The 14415-nt window shown below is 40.8% G+C and overlaps 1 protein-coding gene across 7 annotated transcripts in view; it reads right to left on the reverse strand.

Annotated features, from left to right (window-relative positions):
• srpk2 (SRSF protein kinase 2) overlaps positions 1-13964 on the reverse strand; it is a 65986-nt gene extending 52022 nt beyond the window's left edge. For 6 of the 7 annotated variants that reach the window (XR_003674171.1, XM_028448224.1, XM_028448220.1 and 3 more), the window contains exon 1: positions 1492-1607. Coding sequence is in view for 6 of the 7 variants with exons in the window: in XM_028448224.1 (XP_028304025.1) it covers positions 1492-1580 (89 nt within the window). In the remaining variant the exon portion in view is untranslated. Of the gene's footprint in view, positions 1-1491; positions 1608-13431 lie in introns of those variants that run through there. The other variant, XM_028448221.1, reaches the window with a different exon arrangement.
• Positions 13965-14415: the final 451 nt, after the last annotated feature.

Raw genomic sequence — 14415 nt, forward strand, 5'->3', positions numbered from 1 at the left:
AGCGGAAACATATGAAATTCTCATTGGTGTTGACATTGGTGGTCTCGATTTGGAACACCCTGCCTACCCTAACCTAGTGCTCACAGCACGTCATGCCTGCATCTCTTGCAATGTGGATCATTATAATACATCTCCTGCAGGATGTCTGAATAATGCCACTGAGAGATGTACCCAACAATACAATAACAAAAGCACAAAATTCTGAACGGGACTGCCTGATCTGGCAATGTTGTCTCTAACCTAAAGCTGCAGGTGACTTCGACAGAAGACATACTGTAGTAGATCAATAAATGGAAAATAAGTTACTCACAAACAATTGCCGCTTCAAGGTTTTTTGTTATCTCCACAGCAAAAAATGTGTTTGTTGACGAGCGGAAACAGCCATTATGAATGTGGCGTTTTGTCACATCATGAGGAATACATTCAAGAAGTTTAACAAAAATGGCTTTAAACGATTAACTCTCTCTCTTCCTCCTCTGGCAAAGAAACACAATAAATCCCAGTAGGAATGCAGAATAATTTCCACTTCGGCATTATCTTTTCATTTTCCCATTGTTGCCAATCCCACAATGCAATGGGCAAAACTTTTTTGAAGTTCAAGTTTGTCAACAAACTGTTTACGGCAGTGATCAAAACAAACTTTAGAGCAACATTTTCAACCAATTGCATTTGTTTGTGAGTAAATGATCTTCCATTTATTGATCTACACAATGCCTTTATCTGTTAAAAATTATTGTTCAGCAGCTTTAACGTTATGTGAAGTAACTCATTCTTCCTTCTTTTTACACATAGCATCTTCATTTGCATCACCCAAACTTTTTGCTTTTGCTCCACATCAACTCTTTTTTGCATATTTCAGTAACAACATAAACAAACTGACAGTGACACGTGTGCCTTTCAGTCTGGGTTTATATGTTATTGTTTTACATGTTTGATAAAAGGCTCCAACTACAGTAAAATAAATTAATGCAGATACGATTAAAGTGACAAATCTTAGCCCCTGCAAAAAATGGTGTCCTGGTGATAAACAGTGCACTACATACTGAAGAACACAGGTTGATATTATTTTCACCAAAATGAATTCTAATGACAGGGATAATGCGTAATGTGGCTTCTGGTGATGTGACAATGGAGACACAAGGCTTTGCTAAACATTTAGTTTTCTGCAGATGTTTGTGAGCACAGCCAAGCATCTGCTTTTACTACAACAATGAGCAACACAGATAAAAGTCTCCAGTTAACCTGATCACCAGTTGAACTGCATTGCTAAAGGTAAAGAACAACTTATCAAACACAAATTAATTTTTTTTTAAATAATCTATCTGTTTAATCCTATCATGACTTTTCACTGCCTGCATTCTCAGTCTTCTTCAACAACATCTATACTCAAAAAGTTTGTTCATCCTGTACAGAAAACAATACAGTTTAAATATATTAACTCCATTTGCACTTTACTCTCTCCACCTTCTCGTCTTCATCACTTAGTTCTACCTGTGTCGGAGGGCCCTGTGGCGCAGGCGAAGAACACACAAAGCCAGACCCCATTTTTTGTCAGCAGCTGGGTTGGAGTTTGACTCCATAGGAGAGGACAGACAGCTCACGCTCTTCGCTGCAGACTCAGTGTCAGACCAGAGGAAGGACCAAATAGACCCAGCCCTGAATTCCAGCTGGAGTCACATGGAGATGTGACACCCACCTGCAAAGACTGCAGCTTCATGAGCAAATGAGTGTGTGAGCGTATGCAGATATTCTGAGACATACTGAGCTATGGGAAAAGATTTCCCATCTAAATCTAACAAAAGATCTGCTCCACCTCACTTTGAAGAAAAGTTTCATTAAAGCCAACCTTGAAGGACTTGAAGGTCTCTTTGGGCTCATGTTACTGCATATCAAACCGCTCAAAAACCTTTCTTTGGTCTCAGTAATCCACTCAGAGTTGGACCTGCCGCTGTGTTCGAATCCTGTCAATGCAGTACCCAGAAGCTCCTAAATCTGAGCTCAATGCCAGCTGATGACTGAAATTCTCCTCCAGGATTATTTGTTAGAGAGCAGAAGTGGAGCTTTCATCAGGCCATCACATCTTCTCAGCCATCACAGGGTTGTTCTTGCTCAAATAGAGGCGATACCTGACTGATTATGCTTGAATAAAGCATTGCATTTGGTTTTCTAGGTCTCCTGAAATTTAATTGAATTAAAAATTTAAAGCATATTTTTTTAAATAATTTATTATTACACAAAATATGATACAAAATGGACTGGCGCCCTGTCCAGGGTGTACCCCCGCCCAGCGCCTTATGAGAGCCGGAGATTGGCACCGGCAGACCCCCGCGACCCTGAAAAATGGGAATAAGTGGGTATGAAGATGGATGGATGGATGATACAAAATGGCTAGATTTTTCTTACAGTTTAAAGGTACAGTCTGTAACTCTTATAAAAGTGACTTTTTGTCATATTTGCTAAAGCTGTCACTATGTAAGGACAGCTTTACATCCTACTAGTAGTTTGTGTAAAAAAAAAAGCCTTTGGCAGATTGCCAGAATGCACCACGGCCGAGCAAAAAGAACCAATCAGAGCCAGGATTGTGTTTGATGGACTGTCTGACAGATGTTGCTCACAGGCCACGCCCCTTTCCCGGAGCTAGAGCGCCGTCTTTTTTACAGTGTAGGGTTTGAAGGAGTAGAAGATGGAATGGGTGAATTTTCTGCTTGAAAGGTAATTACTGCTGCTTGATTTACATTATGTTTGATTTGTAATTGTTACACTAGAACTCTGTAGTGCATGTGTTGTTTGTGTGTGTGCAGCAGCCTCTGTTTGGCTGCTGTAAGTGACACTGTGTTGTTGCTGCTTCTGCTAAGGTGTGTGCACATAGAGAGAGAGAGAACCGCTGCAGCAATATGCTTTTAACAGAGCATGTTATATTACTGTGATGTTGCTGTCAGACTGTCTTTAGTTTGCTAGCTCCTCTGAGGGAGGGACTTTAGAAAGTTTGGAGGCAGGGCAAGCAAGAGAGCAGCGGGGAGGGAGGGAGAGAGAGGGATCTGAGAGTTGCAGACGACACCTTTAATTGTAATGTACATCATTTAACTTATTTAAAGCTGCAGTATGTAGAATCTGTGAGACTGGTATAAAAACAACCACGTACCCCCCTCCATTTTTTGAACATGACTTCCTGTTTCGCTGTCATTCACCGACAACCTCATGAACGTGCATGTCTGTTATTCCAACTGTTATTACCCTCCCCTCTTCATGTCATTTTTCCTTTTTTCACCTGCTTTGCCATGTAAGCCATTTTGCCTCGAGGCTCAAACATGTGCGGAGCACTCAGCGCACGTTTCGCCCTCATATGTTTCAGCCTTAAGGCTCCGAAGCTGCACCCCCCAATTCTCCTCTTCTGATTCTTCCGCACTTTTCCTTTCTGGTGAAAAAAGTGAAACTGACTGATCACATTGCTGACCATTTATGTTCTCTGATGAAGTAATATTTTTCAATCCCACATATGTACATATTAACAAAGTCAGCAATTTTCTCACAACATTACTTCCTGGCTTCTTCAGCGGCAACTGTGTTGCTTTTGTCCTGGATTATGGATTTAAATTTTTAAAATTTTTTTAAAGAATAATTGTCTGTTCCTCTTTTGTGAAGAACGCTGCTCTGCATGGTTTCTTTTTGTTTGTCAGTCAGAGGCTGCAAACTTCACCCCTCCTATGCAAGTGTGAACGTTTGGGTAAGTCAACCAAGCTAACGGAGAGATAACCCAGATATGTTTACCTGGATTTGTAGTACAGGCCTCATTTCATATACCTTGGTTTAACTACTAATAACAATCAGTTCTTAGATACTGGAACTTGGGTGTCAGAATTAGTAAAGCCTCAAAGACATTGGCACAACTCTCCATCCGTTTTTGAGAGAACAAAAAACTGGCCCGGACTAAGATTTCAGTGAACATGTGTCATCATCATCCTCCTCTACAGTGAAACCTGTGTAACAGCGACACAAAATCAAAGGTTTAACATTTATTCCTCCATTACATCTTTGGCATAGTCCTCAGCCTTGATGGCCTTCCTACTCTTATCACAATGATGGCTCTGATGGTTTAGTCATGTTCATCTAATGGAAGATGGCCAAATTTCACACGGACACTATTGTGCACTACTCAACGCACCAAAGCATTTTCTTTTCAAAGATATCATCAAAACTCAAACTTTCAGGGCTAAAAAGACTTACTATATTTAAATGTATTATTTATTTTTATATTTATTTGGCAGAACTTCATTCTTTCCAATGAAGTGATTATAAAATTGGCAATAAGTAAGAAATCAATGATTGTTGAGCAAAACTTGTGGTGAGAAGATAAATTAGAGCTGAGAGAAGAATTTAAAATGGCCCATTACAGCACTACAGGAAAGGCGGGGCCTCTGGTGCTGACAGGAAGTGGACTAATACACTAGACTAGATCATTTACACTGCGTCACATGGAATCGGACACACAAAGACACATGATGTGTGTAATGTGAGAAAACTAAGAAAATATTTACGCTGAGGTTTTCAGCTGAGGACTCTTGAGTGCCAGCAGTGTTGCCAGAGTAAACAGTGACTTGGCATAATTTATCAATATGTACAAGATTTCCCATTGATCGTCACACATCTGAGGAAAGATTTAGAAGAGGATAATTTCTCCTTCATATTTTCTAATACCTTAATGCAGAGATTGTCAAAGTGTCTAGAATGGGACATCAGAGATCTTAATCGTGAGGATTGGCCAAGGCCAAAAGAAATACCTTTGTTTTTTAATCTTAAGTGACACAAAGTGCATGAGATAAACAAAAGATCTGATGAAACTGCAGTCTCATTAGTATTCCTTAAATGCATGTCCTGATTTTAGATAAAAAGACAGCTCATTGAAAGTACAACAGTGGTTATCACAAGTTAAAGTGAAGCATCTTTTGTATAGAATATGGAGAATTTGAACATTTTCTTTGGCATGTAATTAACCGGTAAAGAACCATTGCCCTAACGTGACCTTTGATTTCACATTAAACGTCCTGACACCTCAATCCTACCAAAGTGCTCTCAGCGGATCAGGTGCCTCGGTCTGGATCACATGCCTACTCCTTGGGGGTGTTTCCATGGTGACTGACACACTCTTCCAGAGGTGTCTTGTTGCTAGTTGCTGGACTCAGAGATTACCATTACTGATTAACCATGCTGAGTTTTAAAGGACAGAGGGAAAACTCCCAATCACACTGATCTGGAGCCAGTTTGTTTTCAACACAGTATCAAGTGAGAACCTTTTCTACAGCTCTGTTCATATAAGACGAGAGATGGTTCTCAAGTTTTTTCTCTCCACACATCTGGAAAGGAGAATAATGGAGGCCAGAAAGCCAGACAGGCCTGCTAGTTTGCAAGCTACGCTTCATTTGCTGTTGTCATGTGTCGTGTGTGTGTGTGTGTGTGTGTGTGTGTGTGTGTGTGTGTGTGTGTGCGTGCGTGTGTGTGTGCGCACTCTGTGTTAGTAACAATGTGGGTCAGAACAAAGAAGATGGTGGAGTTGGAGCTCCTCACGCATAGTGAAGCTTTGTCTGATGCAATCCAGCAGGTTAAACTTCATTTTGCAGTGCTCTCACTTTTCACATATCTTATCATAGTGAAATAATCAGCACAAAAAAAGGGATTCACACATCATTAAAGTGTAAGTAAACCCCCGGGAAACCAGTCCCCCCAGTCCCTCCTCCCATCTTTCATAGGAGGGGCGGGGCCAACAGTGACGGTTAGTGACATCACTGATCCAAAAAGACCTCACTGATCTAATCTCAGCCAACAGGAAATTTCAATTGCAATAGCCAGCGTTCAACCCATGGAGGACATTCACTCTGACATTTTACAACTGAAAACACTAAGTTTAAATACTTTGACTAAAATGTGAAAAGTGGGACTAGGATCAATTGTCTACATTACTACATACCTAATCATACAGTATATGTATTGAACAGAAAAAAGTGGTTTCAGGGTGTACCTTCACTTTAAGCAGTAACAAGTAGTTAAAATGTAGAAAAGATGCTAAAAATGGATTTACACCTGTGGTTACAGTATTAATATGTTTGTCTCATGTACAATTGGGGCAACCCAGTGGTAGAGTGAGTCATCCAGTACCCGAAGGGTTGGGGGTCCGGACCCCACTTTATCTAACCCTTGGGCAAGGCGCTTTACCCACATTGCCTCTTATGAATGGATATGAATTGTGCATGAATGTTGGTGGTGGTCAGAGGGGGTGTAGGCGAGAAATGGCAGCCATGCCTCTGTCAGAATGCCCCAGGGCAGCTGTGGCTACATTGTAGTTTACCAGTATGACTGATGAGAGTGACTGGTGTGAATAAAAAGCCCTATATAAATCAAAGCCATTATTATTATCATTATTATTAATATTACAATTACCTTGTTTAAAAGCAACACAAACAATCTGGGAAGAGTTTCAAGAGACAAATTTAAAATGATTCATCAAACCTCCTCACAGGTTTATTCAGTATAAGGATCATCTATACAGTTTCTGTGGATGTTCATATGTCAGGCTGCGATTCCATGAATAAATAGTGAAAAATCCCAATATCTCAGACAGAATACAACTGGCTCACACTACATTCCCACTCAGGGAGAAAATGGACCCACACTTCACAGACGGAGGCATTACACTTCCATACCACATACAGTATGTCATATGCTCTATGAAGCAATAAAATACATTTATCTATAATACCTGTATATTAGGTGTCAATAGTGTAAAATAGATCGAATGAAATACAATTTTTATGTATTATACTTGAAAATAAAAGCTTTGTGTCTAAAATTACTTTAAAAAATGCCCTGCTGTGTTTGTTTGCATTCACTCGATGGATTTATTTTATGTTGAAAGTACTAACTGAATACTTTTGGGATGCAATTACAATGTAAATTCAAGGAAAATTGTCAAAAAAACAGTCACGTTTTCTTGTGACTTTCAATGCTCAGGTGGCATTATTCGCAGCATAACACAGAAAATACAGCGTGTGCAAACCAGCCTTGGAGTCCACTCAGTGACTTCAAGAGACTCTTCATTAAACATCTGTTTAATCCTTCAAGAAAGTACTCGTTGTAACGTCATACAAAGCCAAAATGATTCATGCCCAATGCTAATGCTTAAAGCTGCTCTCATGCACCAAGGCTGCCACAATGACCACACACACATATTTACACAGTTTGTCCTTCATCCATCTCCGTTGAGCCACTAGTGCCCGGTTACACAACACAGATCGTCTTTCTCATGCAAACACTCCATGGCTAAAATATATCACTGTGACAATTTCTGCTCTTTTCAGGCCTGACTCCACATTCCATCTACTTTTGTCAGTCAGTATGTGCATGTGAGCAAGTGTGTTTGTAACACAGGCACATCCGTCTCCCTCCTCTACCCTTGGAATCAAACTTGTACTTTTTTGCAGTGATAGCACCTCTAGTAGCCACATTGGAGTACATAATCAGAGTGACCACGATGGTGCCCGATGCTAGATACGTACAAAAAATGAGTCTGATTGACGGCGTAGATCCGTTTGGTTTAAGCTCAAATTATTTCAAGTGTGACATTAAGTTACCGGCAATTGAGTTTGGGGAGATTTTTAATTTTTTAGTAGTTCAGACCAGTTTTTATAGTGGGAAACAAATGAAAGCCTACAAGGCCTTGGGGGTGTATAATTATTAAACAAGTGAATTCATCACCGAGGTCAAAAGCAAGAAATTTGGGAATCAATTCGACCATGAACTGTTCATTTTCCCACCCACCAAAACACTCGTAATGTCACCGACAGTCAAACCTACAAGCAGGTGGTTTTCTAGCTATTATGAACATAAGTGCGCGGAAGCGAAAATAAAAATTTGAAGCAGCAGAATTGAAGGTGTTTGTAGAGGAAACAAATACAATAATGGCTGAATTACAGCAGATAGATATTCTTTATTCATCCCCCAGTGGAGAAATGTGCATGGATGTGACTGTGAGTGACGGATGGGTGCATGATCGCGGCTGATCGCGTGTGTGTGTGAGACAGTGATCCGCGAAGGAGAGATGTACGCATGTCCAGCTTTTTTCTCTCTCTCTCTCTCACACACACACACACACAACTGGAGCCTTTTTTTCACTTTTTCTCTGGGAATTAACTTTTTGAATTAATAGGAATATAAACATAGAATAAACAATAACATTATTTGGACAATTTTTCCTTTTTTAAAGTTCAAAAAGCCCCACTCTGGAAATACAACACAGACTGATAATTCACACCAGTCTAAGGCTATATTCACAACTGTGGCTCATTGCTTTTGTTCCATTTCAGAGGCTAAATTAATATAATTGTTGCATATTTAATATTTCATTTGGGTCGTTTGTGTAACAGCCCGTTTCAGACGAAAGTTGTAAACACACTCCATGCACAGAGCAGCTGTCCTCTTATTGATCTGAAGTTTCAGAAATCCCAAAATGTAAAACAGCAACTGCCCAGATGTGTCGCCTCAAGTGATCGCAGATTTTGGATAAACCACACTGATGTCAGTTGTGTGTGTTGCTGTGTCAGTTATGTTCTCACTGCACACGAACCACTACAGGTCTCGAATAGACCCATTTTGTGTGACGTATGCATACTAAATTAGGTGCATGTGCGCGCAGACGCAGTGCAAAACAACCAGAGAACTGCATTGTACTAGCATCGGCATGAGATTGAAACAGTTTTGTTTTCGAATAAAAACAACATTGCGTTGCATTGTTGATTGTACAAATAGGAGTACTAACTATCCAGGGCTTAAATTTTACAACATGACGGCTGGTGGGCACCCTTTTCAGAAGAATAGCCGAGACTTATGGTTGCGTACTATCAAACAGAGGCTGACAGCTGACGTATCTGACACACACACGCACAGGCACACGCACACAGAGAGAGAGCGCTGAAACATTTCGGATAAAGTAAAAATCAGCCAGGGTTATGATAGAAATAAACAGCAAAAAGCTGCAAATTAACGACGTCACGTTTGTGCAGAAGTACGTTTGTCAACGTAAACGCTGCTGAGGCGATGGTGCACGGGAGCGGACAGAGCGCTATCTCAGTCTGGATCCAGTAAAAAGTGACCATAAAATGCTGTAAATGGCCTGATATGCAGATGTGGGACAGTGAGGAGAAGACTTAATGTAGAGATGGAAACTCATCCATTGAAACTGATCAGAATACGCAAAAATACATGGAAACCTTCGTTGACAGGAGTACAGCAGCCCGCCTACCTGCCCGTTGATAACCAGTAATTATAAGCATATAAAGACTTAATGCTTTTAGGTTTTCTTTCATATATACACTGGGTTTTTCTATCAAATATGTATAAATGTTTGGCCATTGAACATCGGGCCAGGAGCGCACATGATGATCACTTGTTTTCGGGAATGCTGCATGGGTCCCACAATCGTTCACCAGTACTTAAAGTGAGTTTCCCTAAATAAGTGGCCTCGTCCTCAGGTGACAAGCTTTCTGCATACTTCGAACTATTTTCGAGCTTTAAAAGCAGTTCAATCATTGCCATTTTTAAATTTTGTCACATATGCAAACAACAAGGTTTCTACACCAAGTATGTGTGCACACGTCAGTCACATGTCTCATGTTTGTACACATTGAAATGGGTCTATTGAAAGATCTAGGTGATCTCTGGCTGTTTATTTTATACTGCTACAGATAGCGATTGCTGCTTTCACATACTGTATGTCCAAGGGAAATTTGTAGAAAACAATCTCTGTGTCAGAACAAACAGGCAGCTGTGAATATGCCTCAAAATCAAAACCAAATCATGTCATCATGACATTCTTCAAAAACGAATTCCTATTTGTGTATGATTTTTGCATCATAATTTTTTGAAAAACACAAAACTAGAGCAGTCTACACAGGCCAGATTTGAGATGTGTACATGTTCCATTTCCTGCCATTAACTGAGACCTTTGGGCATCATCAGTGTCTCTTTCAGTTGACAACACATGCTCGCTTGGCACACATGTACAAGGGATGGAATGGTATGCTTCACACACACTCCCTGCCCCACCCCAAACCCCTCTTTGTAAAATCACTTTTTATATCAACAATAGTAGCGCTGTCTCAAAACTACTTTTTCCACTTCCGATATGACACCATACAATATTGCAACCTTTTGTATTGACCGATGCCGAGATTGATATGATGCGCTACCAGCACGAAGCATCCTTAATTTTGTTACTTATTTTAAATGTGGAATGTCAGAAAAGGCTTGATCAAGTGATATTCCTCAGAGAACAATAGTTGACAGTAGGTATGGATAACACTGACCCATTTATTAGAAATGCTACAGTGAAGTTTGGAACAGACTGCTTGTATTGGCATGCTTATATTAGAGATTTTAGATGGCGGCCAATAAAATTCAGTAATCCTTTTGCTGATATTGGACAGATATCTGATATCAGTATCTGATTGGGACATCCCTAGACATCAGTTTTAACATTGCAATTTATTGTCAATTAAAGGCAATTTTAGCAACATTCATTAACCTAACAATACAGATTTTGGAATTGTGGCAAAAAAAATTAATCACAGAAAGATCATGCCTACATCGCTGTTTTTTCTTTACTAGTGAAGTGCACTTGCACACGAGAAAACCACAAATGAGTACATGTATCCCACATTTGAGGACTAGTAAAGCTCAAACTGCATTCTTTATTCCTGAACAGGTCCCACATGGTTAACCTGTAATATTACACTGGTAACATTATAAGCTGCAGTATTGTTGCTGCCCTCCATGCATGAAGGGTCTGCTGTGTCAATATTAATTACAGATTAGTTGCTGTGATATGCATCTTCTCCACATCAGTGCAGTCAGATTTACCAAGGTCAAAAGATTCCACTGTGTCCATGTTACGCATGGTGTTATTCATTAAGCATGCATTCCCAAATGAACTTCCCAGTCCAACAACACACTCTGCGCCCAACTGCCCGTGCACAAATGTCAAACTCTGCTTGCCAGTCTGAGGCCTGGCACTGGTTTGTGTGGACTGCAGCAGGTCTTCCTGTACGTACTTGGCACAGCATCGGTGTCTACCTGAGCCGTTCAGTCTGCTTGCACTGCTTTCTGCACAGAGAAATACTAACGTGGGATCTGTCTGACTGAATATGGGTCAGCATGCATTTTTTCACCAATTCTCCAGTGTTCATTCTGTTTTTAACTATAACACACTAACTGGCCAACTTTCTAATCTTGGAATGTTTTGATCTTGTAAGGATGCACCTGAGCGTTTATTCATAGACAAGTAGATGCAAATGACTTTGAAAAGGACATAGTTTGTATATCAATGGGGTGTAAAGGGAAATAGTTGACTGCACTGTAGCCTTATGCCCGTCCTTCGTATTTAATTATTTATTATCTGGATGCCTGTTTATTATACTTAGAAACATACCACATTTTGAAGGAATATGCATTTACGGGTTGCGCCATTGAAAAATCAAAACATGTGGAAGAACCATTAAGAGCCACAGCGGTCTGAGAGCCCTCATATATCTCCATGCGTCCCAAAAGAGCAAGGTTAATCTTCTCCAGAATCCAGGATTTTAGAGTAGTGACACCCAACCACAGGTACATGGAAAAAATATTTTAATTAAAGTTGATAAGATGCATTTCCTTGTCATTTAGAAAGACCTTAATTAACAATGTATAGATTTCAGATTTTTTTTCCATGAGGCAAAAAGCAATTTTGTTCTAACTCTTGAGAGACACATTTTGCTAACGCTTTATTTCAAGTTTTTTTCTTAAGTCTGACATTACACTGTCAATATCTGTCATTAGCATAAATAAGGTGTCATGAAGACTGTCATTAAGTGTTGTTTGCAAAATTATGACACCTTTGGAGCTATGTTGGCATTTTTTGGGTTAGGTGGAAAGATCTATTGGGTTAGGTACGGTTAGGGTTAGTCGTTAGGGTTCGGGTAACAATGGACACTTAATGACAGCCTTCATGACGCTTTATTCGTGCTAATGACAGGTGTCATGTCAAAATAATGACAGCGTACTATCAGCCTTATGTATAAAACCTAAAGTATATATATATACCACGGCTGGGACTTTAAAGAGTTTAAATGAAGCCAAAGTGGCCAAAATGTTATAAATAAAAGAATAAAAGGTTAACTGCAGGTAACATTGCTGTATGCACAGTTAACACACATAAATATATGTATTTATATGTATTAGGGTGGTACTTCTGATATGACCAGAAGGCAAGTATAACATGACCTAAAGGCTAAGGTGGAAACAGCTAAAAAAAAAGAAACACTGCTGTAGAGGTTGGACTGGCCTTACTGCAGTCCTGACTAGAACCTCTATTAAAAACATACCAGAGTGACTAATGTGGAAAAAATGCTAGTTGAAGATAACCAGTATGGGAATGAGTTGTTTCTTGTTTGAGGATGTGGCAATTTTTCATGGGCACAACCCACAGACTATTTTCTGCACATTCCACAAAGTGGGTTGATGATCCCTTCAAAAGTATTTTTTATTAAATAAAATATCAACCTTTCTAACAGTATTTGATTCACCCAAAAACGTGTTCTTATAACAAATCCATAAAATAAAAACACATTCACTTTCCTTTATTGCTGAATTCCTTTTGTGATTCTTGAGTCCTCAATATATTTAGTGACTTAATGCCTTTTGACTTTGCATGTCTTGTTTTGCATCTTTATGTATTATGATGTTGACGTAATCATTGATATAATATTGTGATAGTGTGTGTGTGTGTGTGTGTGTGTGTGTGTGTGTGTGTGTGTGTGTGTGTGTGTGTGTGTGTGTGTGTGGATTGTTCAGTAATGTGCGTCATGGGTTGAGATGTTGTCTTGCAGTGCTGTTGTTGTGCTAATGTTGATGTGTGTTGGCACTCTTGCTGTGTAAGCTTGGGCAGACTGCCTTTGTGTGTGTGTGTGTGTGTGTGTGTGTGTGTGTGTGTGTGTGTGTGTGTGTGTGTGTGTGTGTGTGTGTGTGTGTGTGTGTGTGTGTGTGTGTGTGCGCGCGTGTGTGTGTGTGTGTGTGTGTGTGTGTGTGTGTGTGTGTGTGTGTGTGTGTGTGTGTGTGTGTGTGTGTGTGTGTGTGTGTGTACATGCTTCTGTATTTATTCAGATTAGGATGTTTAAAATGTGAGATCTCCATGCAATACAAAGCAAATGCATCGCCATAGTCCCAATGCCGTAGTGATGACCATGAAAGAAACCAGCTCAGGAAAGGAGGACCAGGAACTGAAAGCACGATGAGACAAAACATGGAGGTGATGAGGGGGATGGTGGTGTGCAAGGAGAAATCAGGGATGCAAATGGAAGCATGCAGAGGACGAAGTGATGAGGATGAGAATGGAGGAAGGTGGGGTGTTACCTTTCAGGGGACGAGGATTTCTCTGAGTTCACGGACATGAGCGGTGCCTGTTAGCTGCTCTCTGGCCGGGCGACCACGGGAGACGGCGAGACACAAGAAAAACCTGCTTCCCCTCTCTCTTCTCTGACTCTCCCTACGTCTCTCAGCTGTGTCTCTGCAAAGCAGAGAAGAGAGCTACTGCCTCCTCCTCCTCCTCCTCTCTTTCCTCCCTATGTCTGTCTTGTCTTCTTGCTTTGAGGAGAAGAAAGGATGGAGGCTTCCAAACAGGGTCTATGTGGTACCTGGGTTTAATCTTAGGGTCTGTAGGAGTCCCTCCCTCCTGCACCTTGACCTCCAGCAACCCCTTGTCCCCACCTCCTCCTCCAGAGTAATTCAACACACTATCTCTTGCTCCCCTTCGCCTGTCTGTTTCTGTCTGTCTCACCCTTCGTCCTCTGCCTGGCTCTGTCAGGCCTTTCTGCAGCTCTGCACAACAACAGAGCCCAGAGCGAGCTGAGTCATTCCACTCCTGCTCAGGCAGAGGGGTGTCCGCTTGTCACACAGAAACACCAACCAGTCCTAGGCTCTCTCTCCTCCCCTACCAGATAGTCCTTCCCCCTGACTCTCCTTCTCTCTCTCTCTCTCTCTCTCTCTCTGTCTCTCTCTCTCTTTCTCTCTCGCTTTATTACGACATCCTGTATCTCAGGGCAACGCCACAAATCTGCCTCCTCAATCGTCTTTTTCCCTCATCCTGATTTCCAACTGTCTTTTTTTCATAAAATGCACAGTTCGTCCATACATGCATGCATATATCTCTGTCTTCCTCCATCCTCTCAGGGCAGATCGGTCTGCTTAACCATGAGTGATCAGCCCACAGGGGATGGGGGTGTAATTGGGGGTCTGTGTCTATCTCTCCATCTGACCTCAATATGGTTATATGGCTGTGCAGAGGTTGAAGCACATATGTAGGTTCTAGGTAAATGTACACATGTACAAATGTGCCAT

This window comes from Gouania willdenowi, chromosome 6, assembly GCF_900634775.1.
Source record: "Gouania willdenowi chromosome 6, fGouWil2.1, whole genome shotgun sequence".
NCBI lineage: Eukaryota > Metazoa > Chordata > Actinopteri > Blenniiformes > Gobiesocidae > Gouania > Gouania willdenowi.